A 19,684-nucleotide genomic window follows, 5' to 3' on the forward strand; every position below is an offset into this window, starting at 1 on the left:
CAAAATTATTATTTTGTTTTAGAAAAAGAAGAAAAATATTTGCACAATTCCTATTTTTAATCTTATTATTGGAACAGGATTTTCCACAGGAATTAAGACATTAAAAAATTTCAAATTCAAACCTTTTTTAAATTAACTTATAAAAGTATTTGTTATAAAACATGAAGATATCATATCTTCATGTTTTCTAATAATTAAAAATAACCGAGAGATAAAATCATTATTTTATATTAAAAGAATATATTGTTACTGTAACATCATCAAAATTATTTTCATCACTATACTTCAATTATTATTTTCTAGAATTTTAAAATATTTTTTATGAAAACAATTGAATTTCTTTAAAAAAAATTTATTATTTATGAAAATTTAGTTGAATTCTTGTGAAATTTTTATTATTTATGAAAATAATTAAATCCTTATTAATAAAATCAGATGTCTGTCTGTACATTGCTTAAAACTTCAAAATGTTAACATGATTAGTTATTATGGACATCAGAGATTCCAAAAATGTTCTTAAAAAATTTAATGTATGTATGTATGTATGTATGTATGTATGTTTGTCTGTCACAAAAACTTTGTACCCCAATCACACAAAAACATGTGAATCGATTTAAGTCCAACTTGGTAGGTTATTAGGTATTGACCCAAGGAAGGTTTATAAATTTACAGATTTAAAAAATATTAATTAGAACGGGAGATATTCAATTTTTTCAAAAAATTCAAAAAATCGAAAATTTCAAAATTTTTTATTTTTCATGGATTGCTTTTGAAGTTTATATACTTGAGTATTATATGTTATTTAGTCACATTATAGCATAACTTTGCAAAAAATAAAGTCCTATAACTAATATGTAAATATACAAATGTTTTCAAAAAATCGAAAATTTCAAAATTTTACATTTTTTTATGGATTGCTTTTAAACTTTCTATATTTGAGTATTACATGTTATTTGGTCACATTTTAGCATAATTTTTCAAAAAATACTATTCTACAACTAAGATGTAAATATAAAAATATTTTCAAAAACTTGAAAAATGGAAAATTTCCAAATTTCACAATTTTTAATGGATAGCTTTTAAACTTTCTAAAAATGAATATTATATGTTATTTAGTCAGATTTTATCATAATTTTGCAAAAAATACTATCCTACAAGAAATATAAAAAAATTTTCAATATATCAAAAAATCGATACTAATTACTATATGAAGTATAATTCAGTAGTATTTTTGGAGTCTCTGATTAATATTTTGATGTCAAAATAGTGCAATTCAAAATTATTTATCAAATCAATCTAATATTTTCAAGAAGTTCAGAAATATTGAAAATGGAAATTTCTTATGATTAAAATGATTTCGCAGGATGTCAAGAATTGTAAGTCACCTGTGATACAATACAAGCATATTATGCCACTAGGCAAAAACTTACATGTTAAAACGTTTTTTCATTTTAACTCTAGATTTAACTTTAAGAGATGTTTTGAGCAATGTAAAGACAAAAGTTAACACGGTGTCTATTTTTGTTTAACAAAATTCCCTGCTTTGTCCAAACTTTTCACGGTTTATCTCTTTTTTGTCAAATTTAAATTTACTTGATTTTATCCATAAATAAATCTACAAATGGCTATAAAAATTTACTTATTTTATGAAAATACTGTTTCTTAAGTTCATATAAATATAGATTGTATTACTTGCTGTCGTACAGTTTTCTGTTTATACTAATACATTTAACTGGGTATCTACCAAACGGGAAAAACTGTAAAAAGCTGGGAATATGCCGAACCGGGAATTTTCCTATCAAATTAAGAAAAAGTTTCATTATATTAATTCGCTTTTAAAAAATTGCTTTTTACTTCAATTTTTATTGATGTATAATATTTATGAAAACAGACCCGAGTCAAAATTTAAGCCCTACTTTCAGCCTAAAATTTAGGTCTTATGTTAGGTTTTAGCAGTCGTAACGTAGGGTCTACTTGCGATACAATTAGTTCCAATTAGACTCTACTATAACTCCAAAAACTGTATGGAAAATTTAATTTTTTTAATACATTAATTAAAGTACTACAAATTGATAAATATTGTTCTCTGCATTTGAATTGGTTAAAATAACTAATTTGATAACAAAAAGTCAATCACTGATTCAAATAGTAATATTTTCCTACTAAAATAGCTATAATGGTAACTAATTATTATTTTTTTCCGGTCAAATTAAATTCCCTAGCTATTTCCTGATTTTCCAGATTGGTAGAAACTTAAATGTATTGGTAGAAACTAAAACCCGTCGAAGACGGGTACGACAGCTAGTTTTTGCATACAATTTTATTAGAATTTTTTTTTCAAATAAATGAATTCTTCTTGGAAAATTTTATTAAAATAGTAGGTATTAAAAATCATTGAAATTGCAAAAAAATTTTAAAAATAATTAAATTTTGCAAAGAATTTTATTCTACAAAAATTTTTCAGAATAATTCAATGTTTGTGTGGCATTTTAATCAATTTTTTGAAAATAATTGGATTTCTAAAAAGCATTTTATTATTTATGAAAATAATTGAATTTCCAAAAAGAAATTTATTACTTTTAAAAATAATTGAATTCTTGTTATGAATATTGTTTTTTTTTTTAAATAATTGAATTTTGCAAAGAATTTTATTAAAATTCCTCAAAATAATTAAATTTTCGGGAATAATTTTGTTATTTATCTTTAATAATAGAATATTGTATTAAAACTTTTGAAATAATTAAATAATATTAAAATATTCATTCTAGTCAGAATTAGGAACAAATTTTAAAGGTATTGTATTAGAATTCGTGGTAGTTTCATTCTTTATGAGGAAAACAAAAAAGAAAAAATACAAACAATTCAGAGTTTTCTTATGAATTCTACAAATTAAATTTTTTCCAATACCAAAATTGTAGTATTTTTTCACCAAAACTAAATTGAACTTAAAAAGAAAGTTTAGGAAAATATTGTATTTTTGTTAATTGATTTTGGTGTTATATAGGATTGTAGAGTTACTTAATTCATAAATGAAGTCATATTTTTTGAAATAGTTTTAATTTTATTTTATGAAAACCTTAGGTGTCTGGTGCATAGGGGACTTCCCCTTACTGAAGCCATTAGGCCAAACAGAAGAATAAAAACATCTTTTATTTATATAATTTTATAGCTTTCAAAAATATTGAATAAAAAGTAATTTTTATTTAATCATTTAAAAAGACAATAAAAATCGAAAACAAAATATTAATAAGTTATTATATTAGTTTACTTTTTTATTTAAAACAAAAATGATCCGAATCAATTTTCAAGTGGTCGAAATATTCTTTAAGTGGGTGTCGAAGTCGATTTGATTTTTGAATTGAAACTCTATATAAAATACAATTGACTTTGATATCCACTTAAGGAGAGTGGTGACCTTAACATAACATTGAAACTAAAAAAAAATTTAACACATGAACAATTAAATTCAAATAATTTTGTAAGATCTATTCTAAAAACCTTGGAATACCCATTAATTCTCTAATCAAATTTAGGGCCAGTTTTACCATAATACTGATTAAAAGTTAATCAATGATTAAATCATTGACTGACCAATCATGAGCGGTTATAAACTGACATTAATCATTGATTAACTTTTAATCGGAGTTGGTGAAATCATGACGAAAGACTATAAATGAAAATATTTTATCGTAAAGGAGGTGGAATATAGATGTGGATTTTCAGAGTCCTAATGTTTATAATATTTAAAAATAGTCAAATTACTTTTTAACCCTATACATCACAGCAGAGCTGCACTACAAACAGAAATATTTTAGATCTCCCTGTAGGACATAAAATAAGAGTATTTTCAGCCCGATTCATAAATTTTAACTATATTTTTTTGCATTTGTAATTTTGCAAAAAAACGTTTTTTGCCCATAACTTTAAAGAAATTTTAGAACACCTAAAATATCCGTTGCTGTTAAAGTATATGTTAGGATTAGGTACCATCCTCCTTGAAAACAATTCATTAGAGGAATATTTAAATTTGAACTAAATCCGACAGAAAAATTTGTCAATAACGTTTTTTTCCATGTCATTCCTGAAAAGTAATGTATTCAATAATTTCTCTCAGTAATCGGTTATAACCGGTAAGGGTTATCACATTCTAAATACCGATTTTTCAAAATTTGTTATTTATAAAACGTCAAGACGGATCATTAAAAATTGTCATAACCGCCGAGGCGTATTTATTTTTAAAATTAACCAGTTTCGTTTGAAAGTCGTTACTTAAAGGTTTTTTGAGTCTCTATCCACAAGCCAGTTTTTTTCAGTGTACCTAAAGCTTTGCACTTGTAGCAGAAAAATTCTAGAGGTGTGCGAAAAGCTCGAAACTCAAGTTTTCGGATTCACTCGAGACTTCAAAAATATTCGAGTACCTGAATTTTGATTTGACTCGTCTATTCAAGCTTTTTGTACTACTTCTAAAAATTGTCATTTTTAGATTATGTTCGTGTTAGTTTTACCTTCAATTAAAAGATTCTGTTATCTATTTGATTTGACCTAAATTAAATAAATCTCTTTTGGATTTGACCTAAATTTTGAGGTTATATTTTCCTCTTGACCTGTGCTAGGAATCGTAACGTTACGTTGTTAATTTGGCAACGTCGCAAGTGCGCTGTTAGGAAGAAGAGTGCAAGAGTAGGATCATAAAATTATGAAATGATGACAGCGATTATTTTCCTAAAGAATCCTTAAAAGAAACTGACCGAAAAATAGCTAAAAATATCTCAAAGCTTATAAATTGTATACATTAATAAATTATTTTTTACCTTGACCATAATTACGAATTCAACTATTTCAATCAACATTCCACCTGGCTCAATGAATATTTAAGCAACTTTCACACACATAAATAGCTAATCAGAAGGAAGCAAAAATATATAAATGCGGAATTATGAAAAACGTCATCAACCTCTGTGACTAATCTCTATAGTGACTTATATTTTATATTTCAATATTCTTAGAACTTGCGGACATATTTTATGAAAAAGTGAATAAAAAATTATCACATTTTTTTTGACAGTTTATAGTGCGCGACTTTTTTTATTGAATTTAAATTAAAATAATTATTAAACTTTATTATTTTTGAAACTAGATAGAATTTTAAAATAACTGCGAGTTATAGCAATTTTCTATTATGTATACAATCAACCACAACCCGAATCAAAATTAACAAACAAAAGAATGTGATGAACATAATCCTTGACGTGTCAAGGTTTCGATTTTATCACAAATGCGACAAACTTAGTGAAAGTTGAAACTTTATTGTACGTCTCTATAAGAAAATAATTGGAAATACATCTTGGAATAGATAAGTGCCTATTATTGTAATTGGGACAATTGTAATTGCATACAGAAGTCGTTTACATTGTACGTTGCTCAAGAGCTCCTTGCGCCAACCATTTTTAAATTAATGAGAAAAAAATGTCCCTTTTTCTATTCGTAAAATTTCCTATTTGAAATTTTTTAATAAAAAAATTCACTTTTCTTATTTAAAATAGGTATTTTTTAAATATTCAAAAATATTAATTAACCCTTGGAGAATACACATCTTTTTCAGATCATTTATTCATTTTTCAAAGCTCAACCAATTTCAAACTGTTTATCTGATTAATTTAATGAATTTTTAAAAATATTTAAATATAAATATAATATAAAATATTTAAATTAACTAATAATTAATTAATTATTAATTAACTATAATTAACTATAATAATTTGAATGTTCTTTCATTCATTCATACTTTTTCTGTCCCTCACACTCTGAAGTTGTCTTTTGTTTATACTTTTGTTTTTTATCAACTTTAGATAGATTGTATATTCTATTATTATATTTTAATTATTTTTATTTTATAATTCAATCAAAATTGTAATGACAAATAGAAATCATCAAAATTTTTTTCACTTCTTTCCATTAAAAGACTAAAATTTTGTTAAATATTGTGTTTTGTCAAATTGAAATTATGCAGATTTTTGTTCTTTACTTCTAAAGAAAATTAGAAATAGAACTGTGATTAAGAAATAGAAAATTTATTTATTTTACATTATTTTTTTTATTAGAATTAGAACTGTGATTAAGAAATAGAAAATTTATTTATTTTGCATTATTTTTTGTTTATGAATCACAATTTTTTTAACAAAATTATTATTTTGTTTTAGAAAAAGAAGAAAAACATTTGCAAAATTTCTATTTTTAATTTTATTTTTGTAACAGGATTTTCCACAGGAATTAAGAAGTTTAAAAATTTTAAATTCAAACCTTTTTGAAATTAAACAAATTATAATAATTAACGATGACCGAGAGATAAAATCATTATTTTATATTATAAGAATATTGTTTTACCTGTAACTTCATCAAAATTATTTTCATCATTTTAATTCAATTATTATTTTCTAGAATTTAAAATTATTTTTTATGAAAATAATAATTTTGAATTCCTTAAAAGAATTTTATTATTTATGAAAATAATTCAATTGCAGTCAAATTTTTATTATTTATGAAAATAATTAAATGTTTGCATAAATTGAAATTTAAATTGAAAATAATTGAAAATAGGACAAGAATTTTTTTGACATTTATGAAAATATTTGAAATTTGGAGAAGAATTTTGTTATTTATAGAAATAATTGAAATTTTTACGAGAATTTTTTTCAAATTTTGAACTCAGAAGAATTTTATTATTTATGAAATTAATTGAATTCTTTCCAAAAAATTGATTAAAATCATTGAAATAATTGAATTCCTCACAAGAATTTTCTTACTTATGAAAATAATTGAATTTTTATGAAGAATTTTGTTAACATTTTCAAAAATAATTGAATTTTCCTGAAAAATTTAATTATTTATAAAAGTAATTGAAATCCCCTAAAAAATTTACTTATATTTATAAAAATAATTGAATTCTTTACAAGAATTTTGATTTAAATCTTTGAAATAATTTGAATGTTGCAAAGAATTTTATTATTTTTCGAAATAATTGAATTCGTCAGAAAAATTTTATTATTTATGAAAATAATTGAATTTTTGTGAAGAATTTTGTTAAAATTTTGAAAAATAATTGAATTTCCCCTGAAAAATTTAATTATTTATAAGAAAAAATTGAATTCTTTACAAGAATTTTTATTAAAATCTTTGAAATAATTGAAATTTTGTAAAGAATTTTATTATTTTTGAAAATAATTGAATTCTTACGAAAAATTTTAATATTTTTTATATAAATTGCATGTTTGAAAGGAATTTTTTAACATTTTTTTTTTTTTTTTTGAATAATAGAATTGTTTTGTGAAATTTTAGTAAAATAGTAATTAAAATTTGAATTCTTTTTGGAAAATTTTATTAAAATAGATATTGAAAATCATTAAAATTAGACAATTTTTTGAAAATTATTAAAATTAGAACAATAATTTTTTTGACGTTTATGAAAATAATTGAACTTTGGAGAAGAATTTTGTTATTTATAAAGTTAATTGGGATTTTTACAAGAATCTTTTTCAAATTTTGAACATAGTTGAATTTTGTAAGAAGAATTTTATTTTTTTTTAAATAATTGAATTTCTGCAATTATTTGTAATTTCTCCAAAATTCAATTTTTTTAGAGTTTTCAACATAAATTTAAATTAGAAAATTTTTAAATTCTATTATTTTTAAAATGACTAATTTATTGCATCAGAATAGCTTTTCTTTATTAATTCATAAAGTTTTGATACAATATAGGAGAAAAATACGAATTTAATTTAGAGAAATCCGCATCAAAAATAAAGATTACTTTTTTTAGGGTAATAAGAAATTTGTTATTAAATATTATGTTTGAATATTCAAATATCCATTTTGCAATATAGAAAATTTATTACAATTTCTTACATAAGAATTATATTATCGTAAATCTTTTTCCGTCAATCGTTATGTTTTTTAAGTAAAGGAATTTAAATAAAATAATTTTAACAGTTGTAAATAATTCAATGATAAAGTTAATTAAAGTTTTCGTTTAGAGCAATTCTGTTCCATTCATTACTTTCAATCACATTTCGACAGAGTAACTTTACTGTCATTCATAGACATTTATTTTACTTTTATTACCTTTGCGTTTCACCAACACAAAAGAATTTCAAAAAATGATATTCAATATTTAAATCAAAAAGTTTCTCTACATCGTTCTTTCAATGTAAATAGAACACTATTCCCAGTAAACTTTTGAATTTTATTTTTGTTTAATAAAAATAAACTTTGCAGCATTTACAAAGCAAATGATATTTGACTAAAATTGTTCAAAAAAAAAGGTAAAAATTCTCAAACGACAGAATACAAAAGACAAATTAAATAAAACATTGTTTAATTTACAAATTTTAACTATTCTTCAACAAAAAGAAACTTGCAAAATATTAAATTTAATTTTTAATTTTAATGTTAAAAAAGTAAATACTTTAAATACTTTCATGTATTTAAAGTATTATTTTTTAACAGAAAATGTTTCAAGTTGTAATTCTTCTTTCTTTTGCCTTTTTCATTTGGTAAAATAGTTGCTCTTGTAATTTATATACTTTTCATTAATCAAATAACAATTTTTGCTCCAACGAACGTTGGAGATGTTCAATTGAACATTCGTTTTTCACAATTGTGTGGAAAAAAATAAAAACTGGAAGCATCGATAACAAAAGTTTCATTTAAAAAATTGCGCGGTGAAAAAAGAGCGAAAAAAAAAATAGAAAGACTTACCAAAATGCAGCACGAGGCAACTGTAAAATATGAGGCTGAATATGAAATGTTGACACCTTGCCATTTTTTGGATTTCCACAGTCTTCCTCCAAAAACGCCTGTACTGTTGTTGTTGCAGTAACACACACACACACGATCACACGCGCACTTACATTTGATCTGCAAATTAAAACAGAAGAAAACAATCACTTATTACTGTGTTTACAAGTATTGTCACAAATTCTAAAGAAAAGAGGAAAATTAATTACTTTGATAACTAACAGTGGGAAGACACGAACAAAAAAAGCAATTCACATTAATCGAAACACAGAGAGATGAATGTGTAAAGTAATTATCAAGCACGCCACTCAAAGATCTTACCGGTGCAAAGGTTCATTCGATCTACCGTTACCGCGATCCGATATTTGTGATCTGGACTTACACGTACGTTGGAGGTGTAACCTTCGTGAATCGTCTGAGACGGGCGAGAGCCAATCGCAAGTCTCTCCTGAAATTTTTACATTCACACGAAAGGTACAATATATCTTAATGAAAAAGAAAGAGAACAAATAGAGAAAAAATCGACGGTACCAGGAACTCGGAAAAATATCAACTAATACCCACATCGGAAGAAAGCGTTTACTAATAATTATTATTTACCTATTGCGCAAGAAAAATGTGTAAACGATTGTACAAAGTGATATTTTAGAGAGGAAGTGGCTAATTTTCTAAATTTTTCTTAACAAGAAATTTCTAAATAGTTAAACAATTTCTAAATAGTTAACAAACTTCGAAAAAGAAACATTCTTATAAAAACCCATTCAAAAAATTGATGAATTAAAATTTTTAATATTTAATTACTTTAAAAGTTTTAATGCAATTATCTTGATAAAATAACAAGATTCTTCACAAAGATTCAATTATTTTTAAGAATTTAAAAAAAATTCTTTGCAAAATTCAATTATTTTCAAAAGTAATAAAATTCTTCGAAGAAATTCAATTATTTTGAAAAATTTTAACGAATAATTCGTCAAGAATTCAATTATTTTTATAAATAGCAAAATTTTTATCGAAAAATTAAATAATTTTCAAAAAATTTAAATAAAATTCTTTGCAAAAGTTTCAATTAGATATTTTTAAAAGTTTTTCGCATTTCAATAATTTTCAATATTCACTATTTTCATAAAATTTATCAAAAAATGTAATTATTGAAAAAAATTGTTGATAAAATTCTACGGAAACATTCAATTTTTTCAAAAATAATAAAATTTCATTTAGGAATTGAATTATTTTCATGAGAAAATTTTAAATATTTTTAACATAATTTTAAATAAATTTCTCGAAAAATGCAGTTATTCTTAAAATTTTTAATAAAACTTGACGAAAGAATTCAAATTTAAGAAACATTCATAATTATTCAATAAAATAATAAAATTCTTTGCAATGATTAAATTATTATTTTCATAAATAACTTTTAATTCGTCTCAGGAAACCAATTATTTTCAAAAAAATTCTTAAGTAATTCTGCAAATGAATTCAATTGTCTTGTTAAACAACAAAATTCTCCCCACAAAATCAATTATTGAAAGGAATTTTAATAAAATTCTTTTCTAAAATTCAATTATTTTCATAAATATCAAAATTTATCACAAAAATTAAATTTTTTTGAAAAGTAATAAAATTCTTTGCAGAAATTAAATTATTTTAAAAATTTTTTTAAAATTCTCCTTAATAATTAAATCTTTATAAATAGGTAGCGAAATTCTTCTCAAAAATTAAATTGTTGTCAAAATTTTTTAAAAACTTCTTGTAAAAATTTCAATTATTTAAACAAAATTTAATAAAATTCATCGCATGAATTCAATTATTTTCATAAATAATTTCATTATTATTTAAATTCTTCTCAGGAATTTAATTATTTTTAAAAATTTTAATAAAATTCTTGAAAAAGTTTTCAATTATTTTCAAAAATTGTTATAAAATTCAATTATTGAATAAATAATTTATTTTTGTATTTAAATAATAATTGAATTCTCGTAGAATTTTCTTATAAAAATTGATTTAAATGAAATGAAAATGAATTTCGGTTAAAATTGTAGATAATAATTGAATATTAAAAACATAGCATGGATTTTTAGAAATAATTGAATTTTGCAAAGGTTTCAAATTCAAATCTTTGAAAATCTAAATTTTTCGTTGTTTTAAATAATAATTGATTTAAAGAAGAATTTTAATTAAAAATTCTAGAAAATAATAATTGAATTTAAATGATGAAAATAATTTCAAAGAAGTTAGGAGTTACAATATTTTTATATAAAATAATAATTTATTTATTTATTATTTATTAATAATATTATATATTTATTTATTTTTATTTATTAATTGTTATAAAAACATGAAGAAATCAATTACTCCGAGTCGAAGACTCGGAATGATTGACTTCTTCATGTTTTTATACATAATATTATTCTTATAAGTTATTAAATTTCAAAAGATTTAAATTTGAAATTTTTGAAAATCATAATTTCATTAGAAAAATAATGATTAAATAATTATGATATAAATAAAACAATTGTTTAAAATAATTTTACAATAATTAAAGAAATTCGAAAATATTCGAACATTTTTTTGAGTTTCTAATAATTTTTAGAGTGAATTCTGATTCTGATATTATTTAGTGTCAGGGAAAAACAAAATTAAATTTTTGTGTCAACCCTGATAAATTATTATGTATTTTTAGAACAACTGCAACCATATTAAGATCCTTAATATCCACATCTTAAATATTTAGAAAACTGTGAACTTAGTAATTCCTTTGTAAGTAGCGTCTTGAAAATATTAAAAACGACAAAATTTAATTAATTCAAAACAAAAAAGAACAAATTTAACCCATTTTTAATAAGCCGAAACCTAAAAATAAACTCACTTTTAAATTGGGTTAAAAACAATGATATCAAGTTTATAAGGTTTTCTTTCTTTTACGTGGTGTCAGCTTATGAAAAATCCTTCTGATGAAAGTGAACGTCAACTTCCACTGTATTATATAATAGAGAAGCATCACATTACACGAGATTCATTAAACAAGTTTTCTTTTTAAGAACTCATCAATATACTCCAACATCTTAAAAAATAATCAAGATAAAATTAACTTTTAATAAAATTAACTTTTATTTTCTTATTCGAAATATGGAATTTCATATGTAAATATATGATTAATTGAATTCTTTATATCAATTAGTGATGAACTTCAAGAAATTCTAGTACACTCTATTCTTATAACTCTATGGTTCAACTCGGCTCAGGATCACTTATATGAAATGACATTTTTATTGTTATGGATAATGGGTATAATATGATATTTGAGTAAAAATTAAAAATGTTACAAATATTACAGGTTTACAAGGTTTTGGACCCGAGCAACGAAACCTGTTTATAAGGTAAATTTGAACGCTGAACTCGAATCAACTCGTTTTTTCACTACACGTCAGATTTTAGGATAATTGCAATTTTAATTTTTTGATACTTAAAACAATAGATATGTATAACTAAATTTATGAAATAAACCAAAATATTTAGAAATCAAAATTATAGAAATTGCAAATACCCAACTATATTTAAATCGTCAATACCCTTTCATTGAAATTTTTCCACCTAAAAATATTGGGTCGTAAAATCAAAAGCATATAAAGCAAACAATTTGCGGAGATTCAAAATATAAAATTTATCATCGATACATAAAATGCACTTTCATTTTCTAATATACATATATTTTCCTATAAAAAGACTTTCACAACATACATAGGTATGTAAGGCACCCACGCATTCTGTGAAACTGAATGCTAAATTAGTAACACGATATTGAATTGAAAGTGAAAAAAAAAATGGAACACCCAGATTTAGTTAGCGTTGCTCAATAAAATATATAAGTGGGTACCTTATATCAATTGACAATAAAAATGAAATATGAGATAGCATTATAAAAGGAATAATAAAAGAAAAAAAAACAAACGATGCAGGTACTAGGTTACTCATCCTCGAGGTTATTTCCTTGACGTTGTGAAATTTAAGGAGTGTCATTAAATCAATGCATCGCACTTGGAATTCGTTGACACGAGAAGGTGAGTTCATTAAACATCATTGAACTTTCACAAGCTATATACATATATAAATATATATATTTATAACAACGATTACCTTCGTAATCTTTGGAGTGAACAAGGTCCATATTACTTATATTCGTTCCAAAAGAGTCATGAAAAAACGAATAAGGATAAAGTACTAACAGAATTAAATAAACAATTTGTTCCCGAATTTACCGAATATATGGACAGACCATTGGAAAAATTCGATTGCATAAATTTGTCATTACCAATTCAGGAAATGACTTAACAATTAGATGTAAATTTCAAAACAAATCAAAATCGATTAGCTCAATTTTTTAAAATGGAAATATTTAAAGGTGAAAAAATAAGAAAGAGAACAAGAAATAACAAGAAGAAACGTCCGAGATAAAACAAAAGAAAAGGAGGAAAATAGAAATTTTAAAACAACTACGTAGTGAAATGCATGCTGCGTTGCTGCAAACATATCCCGAAATAAAGAGCACAGATGCCGTGATATTCCACCAAGAGCGAAATGAAGAAAGAAATAAAAGAATTTTACCTAGAAAACATGTTTATGATGTGACGCATACGACATGGCAAAATCGTATCCAGAAAAAGAATGAAAAATCGAGACGATCTCATCATCAGTAACAAATGTGACAAAACATTAAATATTATGAACGAAGAAAATTTAGATTTTACAGACATTGATAAACGCAAAGAATGCTATAAATTCCTCAACTTTTTCTATCGGCTACAATTATGTTTAGCGAAAAACAAATGGAAGAGTTTCATTCTTGTTCCACTTATGAATTGCGGTTTAAAATATATAACTTTAATTCATTCTAGCTGTTTGGTTGTTCGTTAGTGAAAAGCCCTGTCACCTAAGTCTACCGAACATATCCATGATGTCAGTCATGTTTCGCAGTGGACAAGCTGCGGGGAAGTTAACGAAACTTAATGAAGAATTAAAACCGATTAATGACAATGAGAATAAATTCAAAAATGTGCATAAAGAAATTTTACAGAAGAGACACGAAAATAAATAAATATATTGAAAATGCTCATCGATGAACTAGACTCCTTAACATTTCTCATTTACGGATAAATAAGGAGCTAATGAAATTTTCGGGGACTATTATAACGGACAGGGTAGGAGTATCTGTCATTTTCAATTTAAAAAATCCTAAAAAACAAGTATATTTTTCAATTCCGAAAAATCCAGTGTTGAAAGAGGAGTTGAAAAATTTCGATCTCTTAAAAGGACGCTTGATCCCGTATTAAAGATTTGTTTTTACAGGAGTCCAGAAAGAAGTCAACGGCGACTTTAATATTCACTCCATAGATAAACACATAAAAATAAAATCTTCGACATTTCGATGGCTCATTGGTAAAAATAAGGGGAGGGAAGTTCTTCACAAGCATGTTTCGCGAAATTATCCACAAGATTTGGTGGCAACTGAAGAGTTCAAGGATGAAATCAACAACAAAAATCCGCGTTTCATTTTAACAATAACGCAATTTTTGTTAACAGTTTTTTACGGCAATCAACCCATTTTAGAAAAACGAAAAGTTGCTATTCTTAAATGGGACAAATACATGTCGGTTCAGCAAGAAACAGATTTACTGGCAAATTACATAATTGTCGATAAGAATAAAAAACAATTAATTGTTGTACATATGGCAGTTACAATCCCTGTTGTACTAATTTTAATTTAATTAAAAAAATTTAATCTATTTAGGTATACACTGAAAGAAATGCTTTGACTACATTATCAACAATAAAAGTTTGGTTAGAAAATTCTTTTTTTTCTTTTTCTTTTTATTCTTAAAATTCTTATTTAAATAAGGTTCTTTTATTTTATCTTTTAAAGAACTGTTTTTCTTACCCTGAGAAAAATAAACATGACTGGGTATTATCCGGACAGGAATGGTCCCTGTTCAAAAATTTTTTTTCGTTAAGACAGTACTCTTTGCTTTCTGAACAGGAACCACTCCTGTCCAGACATGAATGAAACATCGAAAAAAAATTCTAGCAAGTTTGGTTACTAATTAGTATTTATTTTTTACATTAATGTAATAAATTTATAATAATAGATCAATCCTAAAACATTAGTTAAACTTTACTAATTGAATCAGTTAAAAAAGAAATCTACTGCAACATCAGTTATTTTTAACTAAATGTACCTACTTGATAGTAGTTTAATTTTTAAGAGAAATGTTTTTTAGAGTTTTATGCTTTTCACTTTTTATTATTTGAGTATTTAATTTCCATGTAATTCTTTGATCTCTATGAAAATGTACTGCGTTTTTAAAATGAACACCAAAAAAACAAAAATTAAAGCTTTCCAAAAATAAACATTTTAAGTTGGTAGCGGTTTTTAATATTTCTCTCAGTTTTGTTTAAATTAAATTTATTCGTTATCAGTAACTAAAGGAGACTTCTGTGTAAATGTATTAAAATTATTATTAATGTGATAATTTTTTGAACGTGTTCTAATTTTTGCACAGTTACGTAGTGCAAATTAGGATAACAAAACCCAGCAAGTACTTTTGCTATGTTAAATCTTTATAAACTTATACGGAAAAAAACTTTATCACTCAAACTGCTGCAATATTATTTTATAATTATATATTTTCTCCTTTTTGTTATTATTATTTTAAACTTAATAATTTTAGTTTATTTTTAACATTTTTACTACAATAGTATAATAATCTATAGGTTTTTTGTGTTCATCTTAAAATTTTAATGTTTGTACTATAGAATTTCTTTGTTTTGAACAAACTTAAATTGAAAAAATTTTTACAATTTGAAATAATTAAAAAAAAATGTTATATTTTGAAATACATCAAAATAAAATGAAAGAAAGCTAGATTTTTCTTTCTATTTTTAAAAAGTGATGAGTCATAATCGTGACATTAATTATAAATTGCAACGTCTTGTAACATTTCCCCAGCTCGTTATTATGTGCATATATGAAGAAAATAATAAAGACATGGCTTTCTATCATACCGTTAATTTTTCTGCATACAATCGTTCGCGTAGGCTTTGAGGTAAAATTTAGCGAAACATTGTTATATATATATATACATATTGTGATGTATTGAAATTACTATATGTGTATATGTACAAATTTTACCGTTAGGTCAATATTCTATTCTAGTGATCGTCCAACTTGGTCCTAGAATTTCCGCATTAAAAACCGTTACCTTCCATTTGATTCGCAAGAATGACTTTTAAATAATATTGTTTCGCACCTTTTGTTCAGTAACAAACAAGTAAAATGCTTGCTTTACGGATGTTCTTTCAAATACCTAACCATGAGTCCGACATGTGGAAACTTGTTATTCGTGAGAGCAAATATAGAAAACGTGTTATTAAACGGTTGGAAAAAGACAACTCATTATACAAATTTTGTAGTCTAGCTTTTGTCGTATACTACAACACTGGGATCATTGTGAGTGAATCTTTGACTCAATTTGAAACGCATCAAAAACGAGCAAAGTAGTTTAAAAGATTTTGAGTTTCGGTTGGCCAAACTCCGGGCCATGGTTAGCCTAACGTTTGGCAAAACTTTGGGAAACGTAGTTTAAGACACGCAAACTTTTTGGTTGACGAAACTCTGGCGAACGTAGTTTAAATGACTTAAAATTTCTTGGTTGGACAAACTTTGCGCCATGATTGGCCCAACGGTTGGCAAAACTGTGGAAAACATATTTCAAATGACTTCTAATTTTTAGTTGGCAAACTCCGGGACATGGTTGGCCCAACGGTTGTCAAAACTCTGGCAACGACTGACATAATTTTAAATATCATTTAAACCCTACAAGCAATTTACATCAATTGTTAAATCATTTTAGCTGCTAAAAATTTTCAACAAGCTTTTTGAATAAAGAACATTGATTTTTAATAATATTGTTAATGAAGATTAACGTCTTAACAACGTCTTTAGGTTGAATATATTGAAATAAAAAATCAGCATTGATAATGTAAAAAGTGAATACAAGGACGAATTCCCATTTCCAAATGAAATGTAGTACCTCAAAAACTCACAAATACTTAAGAGATGGAGCACCAATCGCGCTTTTCAGTATCATTGCAGTTGCAATTTTTATATAATTTTAATTAATTTAACTTTAGAAACTAAGTGAAACTTAAAGTAATTTTAAATAAATTATATTAAACAAGATACGAATTTAGTAAAAGGGACATGTTGAATGGAAATGGGGAAGCAACGAAGTCGACCGCAAAGTGGTCAAGGAGGCGCAACAACATTTAAAAAATAAGAGGATACCTAAATCATTCGCATAAAATTACATCATACACCTACCAGGAAAGGTTCAAACTATAAAATAATATAACTGTCTTTAAAAAAAATTATTATTTGTACACACATATCAACGTGTCTAAATGAAAACAAGGTTGAATATTATTAAAATTTGTCTCTCACTTAGCAAATATGCAATCTAACAATGATTCTTTTAAATTTTTTGTCACCGAACAGAATGTAATTACGCAGCGAAATGAGCAAAAAATATAAAGTTTTTCAATTTAATAAATCACGATTAAAGGACAGAGAAAGGGGGAGAGAGAATTTAGTAGATAAAAGAAAAGAAAAAATGCAATGCGAGGAAGAAAATTAGTTTCCTCACCTTAGGTATAGCGTTCTTCTTCCCCAAAAGAAAAAAACTGGCACAATTCCAAGAAATTATTTTAATCCATCTTTTTGAAAAACTCCCACTCGCGTTCTGATGACATCATTTTTGATGAGAAGGGAACTGCTATTGAGGAAAGATAAGAATTCTATACTAATGTATAATGAAAAGCAATAATTAACATTTTTGAAAAATTGCAATTCTTCAAATTCAACATTTATTATGTTATTTCCTTTTTATATTTTAAAATTTTCCCAATACTCTATTTTCAGAAATTAAATACCCAACAAACAGAATAAGGATGAAAAATAATTACAAAAAACTAAATTTTGATATATAACCTTGAATTTTTAACTTTTTCAAATAAAAATAAATGAAAAATAAGTTTCCGAATATTTTTAAAAAATAATTAGATTAACATTTTTTATTCTTCCCTTATTACAAATGTAACTAGAGTTATTACATAACTTGTCGTCAGTTTCCAAGAAGAGAAAAAAATAATAAAAAAAACAAAATATTAAAATAAAAAGTGACAAAAATTTGCAAAATAAAAATTTCGAACGCTCAATGATGAAAAATAGAAATAAATGAAAAAAAAAAAATGAAATCGATTTTTTAAATTAAATAAACAAAAAACATGCTGAGGTTATGTAACACTGAAGGAATACATAAATCCCTGAAACTCTTGAGATGTGGTCGACAAACGAACACGTTTCTTTGTTTTAATTGACATTTTTTTTTTTTGAAAAATAGTTTTTATACCTAGTTTATGGTGCAGCAGAGCACTGCGAGATCGTGCGTCGCGCGCGTTTTGGACGTGAAAGAACTGAGATGAATTTGACCGAATATGTATTGGCAAGCATGAAAGCTCCTCCCTTTCGACTATAGTGGGAGGATACATAAGATTCTTGAGCTTGCGCTCTGATGATTAAAGTTCGCATAGCACAACCCCTTCCTTGGCTTTTTCCCAACTTTGGAAGCTTGCAAGCCTCCCTCAATGGCCTTTGCAGCCCAACATTTATACTATATATACAATGTATACCTACACATTCATCAGGAGTAGTAGTACGAGCCGTTAGCTTACCAAGTGAGAATGACTAGAGCGAGTGAGACAGCAAGAGAGAGAAAGAGAGAGAGAGAGAGAGAGAGAATAGCAAAAGGAAGTCTAAGAGAATTTTGGGACAGAAAGCACATGACCGCAAGAGCCGAAAACGCATGCGGAAGAAAAAATAAAGGAGACATGTCAAATTTATTGGTATACAATGTACTGTTGTGCTTAACTAAATGTTTATTTGATTCCAACAAATTTTTCAATTGTGCCCCACTTGAACTACTTGCTGGTGGTAAGTATGCAAAAAAAATACTTTTTATTTCAAAGTTTAATAAACTTATTTATTTAACTTGTGTTATTCGATATTTGCTACATCATATTAATAATAATAGTAGATAATTATCACAGCGGAAAGAAAGGAATTTAATAGTAAGCTAACATTCTCTTCTTTTCGCTGTGACTACTCGTGTGACTATTTAGTAGAGACATGACACTAATAATATTTTGTAGCAAATACCAAACAGCTCAAGTTTAATAATCTATTCATTAAATTTTGAAATGCTATCCTAAACACATTACAGATTTTCTACTTAACCTTTCAAGCAACATCGGTTTCAGCGTGTTATCACTTCCGCTTTTCTGTTGGATAGATACTATACTACTTTCGTCCCACAAGATAAGACAGATGCAGTACGTCGTTAGCTCTGCTGATAATTAATTTTAATACTGTATACATCTGAAATCAATGTAAGATGTCTGTCCCTTAGATGTTAGACTATTGTTATGTCAATATCTATTTGTGATAGTTGAACGTCAGCAAACGACTTATGATGACCTTTTAAAGTGTATTTTTTGTTAGTAAATCAATTATAATACTTTAAAGGTATTTTTCTTGAAACTGTATGTTTAAGGGGGCAACCCCTGTTGCATTTAATCAGGTCCATAAGTTATAAATAAAAATAATTAATTTTAAGATAATTTGTTTAAATAATAAAATTTGTTTTTAATATTTAAACCCTTACTCCCTGTTTCTAAGGTTAAAAAAAATCATGACTTATATTCTCGATTATATTGATAATACACTGAAAAAATGATATCGTTAATTCTAACATACGAGTATGATTAGGACTTTTGTCTAAGA

General features: G+C 25.1%; 2 protein-coding genes across 9 annotated transcripts in view; one reads left to right on the forward strand and one right to left on the reverse strand.

Annotated features, from left to right (window-relative positions):
* The window catches only part of LOC122498809 (protein Skeletor, isoforms B/C), a 123,123-nt gene extending 104,816 nt beyond the window's left edge, over positions 1-18,307 (reverse strand). For 2 of the 8 annotated variants that reach the window (XM_043606732.1, XM_043606733.1), the window contains exon 1: positions 8,755-9,250. In XM_043606732.1, the coding sequence (XP_043462667.1) occupies positions 8,755-8,818 (64 nt within the window). In that variant the 5' untranslated portion in view covers positions 8,819-9,250. Of the gene's footprint in view, positions 1-8,754; positions 9,260-17,489; positions 17,619-18,254 lie in introns of those variants that run through there. The other 6 variants (XM_043606728.1, XM_043606730.1, XM_043606727.1 and 3 more) reach the window with 6 other exon arrangements.
* Positions 18,308-18,526: 219 nt separating this feature from the next.
* LOC122498810 lies at positions 18,527-19,354 on the forward strand. The gene is made up of 2 exons (XM_043606735.1): positions 18,527-18,835; positions 19,125-19,354. The coding sequence occupies exons 1-2, from the start codon at positions 18,586-18,588 to the stop codon at positions 19,259-19,261; spliced, it is 387 nt and encodes a 128-aa protein (XP_043462670.1). The 5' UTR covers positions 18,527-18,585; the 3' UTR covers positions 19,262-19,354.
* The last annotated feature ends 330 nt before the right edge of the window (positions 19,355-19,684 follow it).

Source organism: Leptopilina heterotoma, unplaced genomic scaffold, assembly GCF_015476425.1.
Source record: "Leptopilina heterotoma isolate Lh14 unplaced genomic scaffold, ASM1547642v1 Lhet_16, whole genome shotgun sequence".
Taxonomy (NCBI): Eukaryota; Metazoa; Arthropoda; class Insecta; order Hymenoptera; family Figitidae; genus Leptopilina; species Leptopilina heterotoma.

Excerpts from the sequence above, each read along its gene's own strand:
- LOC122498810 (XM_043606735.1), top strand. The coding sequence starts at position 18,586 with ATGACTAGAGCGAGTGAGACAGCAAGAGAGAGAAAGAGAGAGAGAGAG. Across the intron at positions 18,836-19,124 it reads ACTTGAACTACTTGCTGGTG|ATTTTCTACTTAACCTTTCA; the intron begins GTAAGTATGCAA and ends AACACATTACAG.